The sequence below is a fragment of the Babylonia areolata genome, chromosome 32 (assembly GCF_041734735.1).
Source record: "Babylonia areolata isolate BAREFJ2019XMU chromosome 32, ASM4173473v1, whole genome shotgun sequence".
In the NCBI taxonomy this organism is placed as follows: Eukaryota; Metazoa; Mollusca; class Gastropoda; order Neogastropoda; family Buccinidae; genus Babylonia; species Babylonia areolata.
In genome coordinates this window covers 17,410,754-17,422,942 of record NC_134907.1, presented here as the reverse complement: position 1 = coordinate 17,422,942, position 12,189 = coordinate 17,410,754, and the positions used below count along the sequence as shown (strand labels likewise).

Sequence of the window (12,189 nt, the reverse complement as noted above, 5' to 3'; positions counted from 1 at the left end):
ATTGTGTGAGGTTACTTTCATGATGCGTCTGTGGCACAGTCAATGAAAGATGCGACATTGTGTGAGGTTACTTTCATGATGCGTCTGTGGCACAGTCAATGAAAGATGCGACATTGTGTGAGGTTACTTTCACGATGCGTTTGTGGCACAGACGGGCGCAATAGCCGAGTGGTTAAAGCATTGGACTGTCAATCTGAGGGTCCCGGGTTCGAATCACGGTGATGGCGCCTGGTGGGTAAAGGGTGGAGATTTTTACGATCTCCCAGGTCAACATATGTGCAGACCTGCTAGTGCCTGAACCCCCTTCATGTGTATATGCAAGCAGAAGATCAAATACGTTAAAGATCCTGTAATCCATGTCAGCGTTCGGTGGGTTATGGAAACAAGAACGTACCCAGCATGCACACCCCGAAAACGGAGTATGGCTGCCTACATGGCGGGGTAAAAACGGTCATACACGTAAAAGCCCACTCGTGTGCATACGAGTGAACGCAGAAGAAGAAGAAGAAGAGTTTGTGGCACAGTCAATGAAAGATGCGACATTGTGTGAGGTTACTTTCACGATGCGTTTGTGGCACAGTCAATGAAAGATGCGACATTGTGTGATGTTACTTTCACTATGCGCTTGTGATTCGATCATTGAAAGATCCAACAGTGTGTATCTTTCATGATGTGTTTGTGGTACAGTGAATGAAAGATACCACATTCGTCACATTGTGTGTGAAGTAACTTTCACAATGTGTTTGTGGCATCGTCAATGAAAAATGAGACACTGTGTGTGAGGTTACTTTCAATGATGTGCCTGTGGCAATGTGAATGAAAAATGAAACACTGGTTGAGGTTACTTTCATGTGCTTGTGTCAATGTGAATGAAAAATGAAACATTGTGTGAGGTTACTTTCATGTGCTTGCGTCAATGTGAATGAAAATGAAACATTGTGTGAGTTTACTTTCATGATGTGCTTGTGGCAATGTGAAAGACTGCGTGCTTCTGAGCGTATGCAAATCAGCTGAATGGCTTATGCATGTCTATATCTGTACTATATAGAATTTAACTGTGTGCCACCACACCAAGCATCTCCATTTAAGGACAATATTATCTTGTGATCTTGTGAAAGATCTAACACAGGTAACAGTGTATGACTATGAGGCGATGTTTGGGTGTTTGTGGCACTGTCAGTGAAAGATGCAACACTGTGTGAGCTTACTTTCATGATGTGTTTGATTGATTGATTGACGTGGATACTTATATAGCGCCTATCCTCTAAGCGCTTTCCATACACGGGGTCGTTTGCACAACAGGCTGCCTACCTGGGTAGAGCCGACTGATGGCTGCCACTGGGCGCTCATCATTCGTTTCCTGTTTCATTCAATCAGATTTCAGGCACGCACACATACACACTCCGACAAACATGTAACATTTACCATTTACGTGTATGACCGTTTTGGTTGTTTATTTACCCTGCCGTGTAGACAGCCATACTCCGTTTTCAGGGGTGTGCATGCTGGGTATATTCTTGTTTCCATAACCCACCGAACGCTGACATGGATTACAGGATCTTTAATGTGCGTATTTGATCTTCTGCATGCGCATACACACGAAGGGGGTTCAGGCACTAGCAGGTCTGCACATATGTTGATGAAAGTTGCTTGCAACAGTGTGTAATTTGCATGATGTATTTGTGGCACGGTCAATGAAAGATGCAAGAGTGTGTGAGGTTACTTTCACCATGTGTTTGTGGCACAGTGAGTGAAAGATCTAACAGTGTATGAGGTTACTTTCAGGTGTTTTGTGGCACGGTCAATGAAAGATATAATGTTGCTTGAGGTTACTTTCATGTGTTTGTGACACAATGGATGAAAGACGCAACAGTGTGAAAGGTTTACTCTCATGTGTGTGTGGCATGGTCATCATGGTCCACATTGTCATTTTTTGTGATTGTGTGTGTGTGTGTGTGTGTGTGTGTGTGTGTGTGTGTCTGTGTGTGATCAATCAATCAATCCATCAAAAATATGACAAACAAACAAACAAAACTTGATGATCAAACAAACGAACAAGTCGACAGAAAGGCGAACAGCCTGACAGACACCAAGACAAAAAACAAAAAGGGAGCTAAGCCCAGCCACATTTACCCAGAGTTCTTTTCCCTGACAAAAAGGATCCTTCGTCGAACGCATCTCGCCACTTGAACTGCACACGGATCTGAAAGAGCGAAGAATCAAGCCACCATAAAAAATTGGATGGACGGAAAACGCTCTCATGCTTTGTGTGTGTGTGTGTGTGTGTGTGTGTGTGTGTGTGTGTGTGTGTGTGTGTGTGTGTGTGTGTGAGAGTTCATTTGTTCACTCTTCTGCTTGACGTCTATCCACAACTGTGATTTTAGACAAAAATCCATCCACTTCCCAACCCCATCCATGCCTCATCTCATGACTACTTTCCTTATTTCTCTCTCCTCAATTTACACTTGGGGGGAAGAAACTGTTTGAACAGAATAAAACAAACTAGCCAGTCAGCCGGTAACATTACAACAGCCAGCCAATGGGGCTTCCAAGTAAACTCTGAACTATTCTAAACTCACTGGCAGACTAGCATAACACTTATTAACAGTACAGAGACTAACACTGTTGCTCACAGGAATTAAAAGCACACAAAAAAAGAAGTAAAAAAGGCTGATAAAATAATTAATACACATACCCGATTCTCCGCTATTGGGAGCTTGTTTTCAATGGCCAATAACTGGTCATAGTATCTGAAAGAAAATAAAAGACAAAAAGAAGACATTTATATAATACAGTGACTTTTATAAATTTGTATAATAATTAGAGTTCACACAGATACATATACACATATAAAGTAATAAAAGGTACACACACACACACACACACACACACATGTAAAGCAATAAACAGGTACACACACATACATACACACACACACACACACACACACACACACACACACGCAACATAAATTCACACATGCACAGCTAGTGTTATAAGCTCTTGGCAAGCAAGAAGCATGCATGTATTGCACATACCAGTTAGCATAATTCAAAGGAAACTGACAGTATGAACATCACTGTATATACAGATATATGTACAATCTATAAAATGCATCCAAATGCCAAACACATCAAATGAGAACAAGTAACAGTAACACCAACTACTAACATGCACACATGTAACAGTAACAGTAACACATCATCACCCAGACGCCCCATGTCAAATGTTCTGTTTGCTGAACATGCAAAGCCGTGTTCGCCTGTTTGAGACTCCTACTTATTAAACCCCTTGACAGCCAAACACTGGCGACACGAGTGTGGCACAAGTTTGAAATGCAGAACACACACGCGTGTACTCCTTCTTCTTCTTCTTCGTTCGTAGGCTACAACTCCCACGTTCACTCGTATGTACACAAGTGGGCCTTTACGTGCATGACCGTTTTTACCCCGCCATGTAGGCAGCCATACTCCGTTTTCGGGGGGCCACATGCATGTACAAAGTTTACCATTTATGTCACTGGATTCACTACACAAAAAATAACACAATCCCAAGAAGGAAGAGGTCAAAATTGTAAAGAATGGGGACCGACACGTGTACAAAGTTTACCATTTATGTCACTGAATTCACTACACAAAAATAACACAATCCCAAGAAGGGAGAGGTCAAAATTGTAAAGAATGGGGACCGACACATGTACAAAGTTTACCATTTATGTCACTGGATTCACTACACAAAAAATAACACAATCCCAAGAAGGAAGAGGTCAAAATTGTAAAGAATGGGGACCGACACGTGTACAAAGTTTACCATTTATGTCACTGGATTCACTACACAAAAAATAACACAATCCCAAGAAGGAAGAGGTCAAAATTGTAAAGAATGGGGACCGACACCCTGACCTGTAAGTTCCGGTTTCAGTTTCTCAAGAAGGCGTCACTGCGTTCAGACAAATCCATATATATATGCTACACCACATCTGCTAGGCAGATGCCTGACCAGCAGCATAACCCAACGTGCTTAGTCAGGCCTTGAGTGCATGCCTTTATTTTTGTACCTCTCAGAGAGGATTTCCTCTGCAGAATTTTGCCAGAGGACAACACATACTCTGTATTCCTGGTGGCCATTTGCTTTTGAACAAAACTTTTACAAGGTTGTCAGCTTTTATTGTTCTTTTGTTGTTGTTGTTGTTTTTCCTTCTCCAAAAAATAGCCAAGAGTATCAAATAATTGTTTCTTCTTCTTCTTGTTTTTTTTGTGTACACCTTATTATATATGTATACATGTACATGAGTATCATAATGCAGAGTTCTCATTTTATCCCCCTGAAAATTACATTACGTAAGAGGGCAGTGCGCTATGTTCGTGCTAAAATTCCAGGCACAGGCAAATAACCTGCATGACATGTCTATTTGTTGAAGGACCTTTATAAAACCAGCAGAAAAAGAAACCAGTCAGGCATTTGAGGAAACCCACTGAAGTCCTGCAAACACACCAAGGAAAAAAAAAAAGTGTGAAATCAGCAAGGAGAGGTTTGAAAGAACACCTTAATATGCTTCTTGAACTTCTGCTGGTCACGTGTGTGGGGGGGTCGGGGTGTGTGTGTTTGAGGGGGGGGGGGGGGGGGGGGTGTGGGTGTGTGTGTGTGTGAGGGAGGGGGGGGGGGTGCGTGTGCATGTGTGTGTGTGTGTATGTGTGTATGTGCTCACTTGTTTGTGTATGGTGTATTTGATGTGTAGTATTACATGTATTCAAATGCATAACTTTTTAATATTGTAAATGTCACAAGCTCTATGCCTGAGAGGTGTGTGCATTAATCTGCAAGGGGGGTGCGTGTGTGTGTGTGTGTGTGTGTGTGTGTGTGTGTGTGTGTGTGTGTGTGTGTGTGTCTGTGTGTGTGCTCACTTGTCTGTGTATGTTGAAGTTGATGCGTAGTATATATATAAAGTATTATTCAAATGCATAACTTTTTAACATTGAAAACGTCACAAGCTCCATGCCTGAGAGGTGTGTACATTAATCGCTGCATTATTCATTACTGCATTGCTCTTTTGTCAAAACAGATTCCTGTGTGTCAAATTCTGGCTGCTTTACAACGTCGCTACAAAGCAGCGTTACCAATAATGATGAATACATACATATATATATGAATTCATACATAATTATATATATATATATATATATATATATATATATATATATATATATATATATATATATATATATATATTGTTGGGTTTTTTTGTTTTGTTTTGTTGCTGTTGTTTTTTTCATTATTCAGTATTGTACTGCTCTTTTATCATAACAGATTCCTCTGTGTGAAATTCGGGCTGCTCAACAGCATGGCTACAATGCAGTGCCAATCATATATATATATATATAAAATTATGTATATATACAAATTTATATAATATATTTTTCTGTCTTCAAGTGCATCTGTTTTTCTGTCAAACTAGATCTTTTGACGGAATTTCGCCAGGGTCAAACCTTTTCGCTGCCGTGCGGTCTTAAATACAAGCGGTAAGTGTTTGCTGCAAAAACCAAGGGACCTTGATTTATCGGTTCTCATCTGAATAATAATCAGAATAATCATAATTGAACAGATGTTAAAACGAAGGAAAATCAAAACACACAGTGACACACACACACACCCTACACACACACACATATATGTGTTGTGTGTGTGTGTATATATATATACATATATATATATATATATATATATTGAACACACAGCTGACTGCACAGGCAGGTCATGCCTTATCGCAGTGCTTGAAGCGTCACTTGTATGGAATCAATATTTGTCGGTGTGATACAATATCCATAACGGGTCTGCTTTCATTGCTGAAGGCCTACCCCACCCTGTAGACTTGTCAGGCGTTCAGGGTAGTGATGTGTGTGTGTGGATGGTTTCGTGTGTGAGAGTGTGCGTGCGTGTGCATGTGCATGCGTGTGCGTGTGCATGTGTGTATGTGCATGTATGCATGTGTGTACGAGTATGTATGTATACATGTGTGTGTGTGAGTGTATACATCACATGTGTAAATTTGTATGTACGTGTGTGCATACGTGTGCGTGTGTGCAGTGTGTGTGTGTGTGCATGTGTCTGCGCACGTGCGTGCATGTGTGTTCATTAATACTTAACAATAGATCTCTCCATCAATGTTTCCATCAATAATCTCAGCACAGTCCATCAGTGGAAAAGAAAGAAAAAAAAAGAAAAAAAAAGTCACAAGCCAACATGTCACTCTCAAAATCTTTGCTCCCTACCCAAGCCAACTCCAGTAGCCAACTGTCCACACCCATAAACCCTGACGCTAAGTACTAACACACACTACGCAGTCAGCAAACACCTTCCTCATGACATTCGACCCCACCAGTACAAGGAACTACCGACAGGGAAAAATAACCTGTCACTGGACACCAAAGAATGTTTGTATTCACCGTGGTCTCCTTGCTGGTCGCACAGTTGTTAACGACTGTATTGTTGTAACTTATGGATCTATCTGCCAGCATCCTGTCTCGAGTGGTAAAACTGACCAACATGGCATGTGCGTATGACTGAGCATTGTGTGTGTGTGTGTGTGTGTGTGTGTGTGTGTGTGTGTGTGTGTGTGTGTGACAGTGCATGTAGTATGCTCTAAAGCACACACTAATGTCAATTAAAGAATAATAAAAAAAAATAAAAAAATAAAAAAGCGCTTGTAACTAATTTAAGTATGTACCAAAAGTACACATTGTGTACACATGTGTTGCACATTAACACAAACGCATGCTCCTACACACACTAACAGCAACACAAACACATGGAACATATAAACACATAACACACACAAACACACACACACACACAGTCACACACACACATCACACAGACACTCACTAGTCACTCACTCTGTCAGTCACACCCACCCACCGACACATTAATCACACACAACCACACGTGTATACATACATGTATACACACCTGAACATTTCCACACACAGAAAAAACACAAACAAGCAGTCACAGACATACTCACTTACACAGCAGACCACACACACACACACACACTGACAACCACACAAAACACACCCATTCCAAAAATAGCATGAAAACCCAACACATAAATTCCTCAAACCTAAAACTGTGAGTGTGACTAAAAAAAAAAAAAAAAAAAAAAATAACAAGGCTTTGATTCATTTCTACATATCCCCCCCCCCTTTTTTTCAGTGCAAGCCATTTACACAAGCCCAATCTGTTAACTCTTGCCTTAATTTCAGCTGCAAACACCATTTTCCACAGTGTCCACACTTTCTTTCAAAAGCAGGAGTTATCAAACCTGTTTGGGGAGCAGCAGGGTTACTGTACATGGAAGAAAGGCTGCCAACTCTCTACCACTACTGGCCACACAAAACGGTGAAAACCACTTTCTTTTGTGTGATCTTCCATTTTGGATTGCCAGGACTGGGTTGTACTGATGTGTGTGTGTGTGTGTGTGTGTGTTCGTTCGTCTTCAGTTTAATGTCTTTCCACTTGAAGTGATATTAGACGATTAGTGTGTGTGTGTGTGTGTGTGTGTGTGTGTGTGTGTGTGTGTGTGCGCGTGTGTGTGCGCGTGCGTGTGTTCTTAGTGTAGTTTTTCAATATTATGTCATAGTTATATTACTATTATTAGTCAATTTAAAAACAAACAAAGAAAAAATATGCAGTAAAATCACACGCACACGCATACACACACGCACACTCAAAAATATCTTAGTAAACACTCAAAAATCAAAAAAAGGAACTTTGTGACGAATCTATAATACACTGCATGGCAAATGATGCTCACATCCTGGGCATTGGCATACCACAAGTGGACAAACATACACAGGGCACCATTCTGATGAGTGGTTTGCCCTTAAAAGCAGTCCAACTCTGTGTGTGTGTGTGTGTGTGTGTGTGTGTGTGTGTGTGTGTGTGAGAGAGAGAGAGAGAGAGAGAGAGAGAGAGAGAGAGAGAGAGAGAGAGAGTTTACTGCATGTTTCATTTATAATGTGTGACTGTGTAAGCGTGCATGCGTGCGTGTATGTGTGTGTGTATATGTGCGTGTGTGTGTGTGTGTGTGTTTCTGCGTCTGCATGTGTGTGTGTGTGTGTGTGTGTGTGTGTGTGTGTGTGTGTGTGCGTGTGCAATGTGTGTATACATGAGTGTGTTAACTGCATTTTTTTTTCATGTGTGACTGTGTCAGTGTGTGTACTGCTGCTCTGCCCTGTTATCAAAGCAGCTGATAACACAATTCAGTGATGAAGCGTTAACAGCAGAGTCTGCTTGGATCACTAATTGTTTTAAAAGGTCAGTTTCAGGAGAAGGTAAAATGAAAATCGAGCCGAGTTCTGAACATGTCAACCCCACTTAATTAAAGGTAAACAAAATTCTTATTTCTGTTCTACTTTTCATCTCGAGCTTTCTCGAATTTATCTCTCATAGCTGCCACACAAACAAATTACCTCCCATTAAATGATAATGACGAAATCAATAATAGTAAATAAAGTATTTTTCTTGGAAAAATGAAGTTCTGAAGTGATAACAGTTTCTGTCCAAAGAGGGTGACTCGACTGTTTCAGTACAAAGACTCAAAGAGGGATGTGACGCAAACATGACACAAAAAAAATGTGTACCTGTGCACTTGATTTCATATAAAATGTTTCATAAGCTTCATCATTATAGTACTGAGCCAATGTTTATCAAAATCATAGGTTTTCCAGATCAGCCCTGAAAGCAGACAGAATCTAGTTTTCTTTCCATAGAAAATCCTACATTCATGGGGTTTAGAACTTTGTATATATGGACTTCAACTCCCATAATATTCACCCATAATATTGCTGTGAACTAGTGGACTTTTATTATTTTAAGTTTAAGTGTTGGATTACAAATTAGTAACTTCAGTGAGACCATTTTCAATCTGCTGTTTAAGCAGTCATACTACAGGTCATGACAGCAGAGAAACACCCACCCACCCTAACCTTCCACCCCTACTACTCACTTCAAACCAGCATCATCATACATGTAATGTATACTGCTGTGAGTGAATGCCCAGCAGGCTTTTAGATGTTAGGTTATCAGCAACATAAGTGAGACCATTTTCAACCCAATGTATGAACTATGGATCATAACAGCAGAGAACACCCACCTACCCTAACCTTCCACCCCTACCAGTACCACTCCCTTCAATACCAGCCATTGTGCTGGTCAGAGTTATACAAGTTTACAGTTCTTTGAACTTTCTTCTTCAGTTTTTGCAGCTGCCTGCTCCATGAAAACTGTCACAATTTACTGCTATATAAGGGGGTATGGGGGCCTAAAGCAGATGAAAAGAACACCAAACAGGACAAGAGCGCATATTTTACAAACATACAAAAAAAAAAACAAAAAAAAAAAAATCCCACTAGCCTTTCTCTACAATTTCCATCTTGAGCAATCCAGCTTTAGAATGTGGCAGTCATGTGGAATACTTTGTAACTTTTACTTGACAAGACCCATGCAATGATTCATATCAAATATAATCAGCAGTTAGACTAGAGCACTGAATTAACAATAACAGCAATCCAACTTTAAAAATAGAATGCAACAGTCCTCTCAAATGCTTTGTAAAGACAAGACCCACACATATGATATACTGATATAGCGATATACAGCAGTTAGACTACAGCACTGAAGTTAACAGCAATCCAGCTTTAGAATTAGAATGTAGCAGTCCTCTGAAATGCTTTGAAAAGACCCATATAACACATTAATGAGCAGTTAGACTAGAACACTGGATTTAACTGTTCTTTCTCTTGTTGAAATCAAATCCTAGCCTGCTGAGTCATGGGCAGACAGACATCATGCCAAACTCACATGTCAACAAATGCAGAGGCTAGACCCAGTTTGCATGAACCCTCTGTATCATATCAGTTCATGGAAACAGGATGTTCAAAACATCACTGCGTCAATAAAGTGCACATCCACGCGTATGTCAGGACTGGAGATATAAATTATCATTGCACACTTGATTTGTTAATCGGCGATTAGATGACAAATCCCTGGCAGATTCTGAGTGCTAATAAGTGTAACTTATTACTTATGTAATTTTATTTTAACATGAAAGTAAACTTGTCTGTATTCACCAGCACTAGTTACTCAACTCATCCGACTCGTCTTCAGAAAACTGATGCCAAACGTGAGTAACCTGCCCAGCTTCCCAGTACACTGCTTGGGATTACAGCATTACAAAAAAGATGTCTGAAAAAGTTTCCTGCACTTTCATGGAAGTGAAACCAGTAGAAGACAGTGGAAGTGTCAGCTTTAACTAATGACTGACGTCAACCTGCTGACCTGTAAAAGTGTTTGGGTGATGATCAAGATCAGTATCCAGACACGCAGAGAATTTGTGATCCTTCAGTTAATATTTAAGTATTTTGGGAACTTTGAAAGGATTGTTTTTCATTTGAAAGATATCTATGGTAAAAACTAAAAAAAGATGTAATCATGATGGTCATTCAGTTACTGGATTAATACAACAGTTAAACCTCAGGTAAACTTTGATGAATTTCTATTTCTATGGAACTTTCTAGAATGACAATGATAGTCCATGGCATATATACTACACTGTACGCAGCACGCACTTTGTACATTAAAAAAAAAAAAGAAAAGAAAAAAAGAAGAAGAAGAACCCATGGCAACCAAAATGTTAATGTCCTCTGGGCAAAATTCTGTCCACTCTGATAGACGGTACACAAATCCATACACTCAATGCCTGACTAAGGGCATGCTGCTGGTCAACCATCTGCCTGGCAGATATGGTGTTGCAGCATGTATGGAATTGTCTCAACACTGGACTCCTTGAAAAACTGAAACTGAAAACTTCAGGGTGTTCATTCCACTCTGGCACTGGTTGTGTACATGTGGGGGGTGGGGGTTGCCATTGTGCCATGGTATCTATTCAAGTATCTGAGACTGTGAGTGTACACACACACTGACAAAGCAACTGAATGTTGCGTGTGTGTGTGTGTGTGTGTGTGTGTGTGTGTGTGTGTGTGAGAGAGAGAGAGAGAGAGAGAGAGAGAGAGAGAGTGTGTGTGTGTGTGTGTGTGTGTGTGTGTGTGTGTGTGTGTGTGAGTGTGTAAGTGAGTTAGTGCATTTTGAGTGTTATAAATACTGAGTTTTATGGGAGAGTTGGACACCTGATTCTTAAAGTGAGAAAGAGAAAGTTCTACTTCAATTATTTCCAATATTCTTGGGTAAAGGAACAAGGATGGAATTTAAACACACAATCCTCAATCAGTTTTGAAAATATTTCAATCTGGACTGCATTGGATCTCCTTTTACAAACAAGTCTTCTTAAGAAGCAAATGCTGCTATGAACACTTTAAAACCTGAATGTAAAGTTCTCAACAAAGTATGATTTTTCGGTCAAATCGATTTCCGGGTATATATCAGCTTTCGTTTCATTTAAAATGTTTTCGATATCGGTTCTGTGTGAAAGAAATTGGCGTTTAATATTAAATACAAAATAGTTTGAAATACTGATACATGTTCTCTGACATATATGTGGGTGTAACACTGAAACACTCGAGCTCTTTTGTCATATGATTCTGAAGCAGACGCGAAAATGAAAATCAAATTGACCAACCACATCAACTCACCGGTACAGCACCTCCAAGGCGGATTCGTGTTTATCCACCGACTTTGAGATCATGGAGTTTCGAAGTTTGCTGAACTCCGTCAAGGCATTGTTGTAATCTTCGGGATTAGCTTGAGTGAAAGTATCCTGGATGAAATTTCTCAGTGGTTTTACCAAATCAACTTCGTAGGTTTTCTTCAGCGGAATTGCTAACATGGACGCCATTTTGCTTGTGCTGTGTTTGGTCACGTGGGGCGGAGTTTTATAAATACTCCTTCACTGACGTCATTGTGTTGTGTGGCTGTGTCATGATCAAAAAATACTCCTTCGTCCATGTACACGCGTGTGGATCGGAGAAAAATTGCGAAACGCAGAAGTCCGAAGTCCACGTCACTGCTTGTTGGGATTCAGTCATTTTACTATCTACTTATAAATGCGTTTCTCCTTCCAACACCACTGAGAAGGCCTGGTTTCATTCAGTGTGTAATGAATAGACACTTAATTAGTAATATGCCTTAATTATGTTTTCATTTTTACCACACACACACACACACACACACACA

The 12,189-nt window shown here is 40.2% G+C and overlaps 1 protein-coding gene across 3 annotated transcripts in view; it reads right to left on the bottom strand.

Annotated features, from left to right (window-relative positions):
* Nucleotides 1-11,851, bottom strand: part of LOC143276516 (programmed cell death 6-interacting protein-like) — a 43,014-nt gene extending 31,163 nt beyond the window's left edge. For all 3 annotated transcript variants that reach the window (XM_076581057.1, XM_076581058.1, XM_076581059.1), the window contains exons 1-3: nucleotides 11,649-11,851; nucleotides 2,696-2,750; nucleotides 2,134-2,203 (exon numbers count right to left, since the gene is read on the bottom strand). In XM_076581057.1, coding sequence (XP_076437172.1) covers nucleotides 2,134-2,203; nucleotides 2,696-2,750; nucleotides 11,649-11,851 — 328 coding nt within the window. The remainder of the gene's footprint in view (nucleotides 1-2,133; nucleotides 2,204-2,695; nucleotides 2,751-11,648) is intronic.
* Between the last annotated feature and the right edge of the window lie 338 nt (nucleotides 11,852-12,189).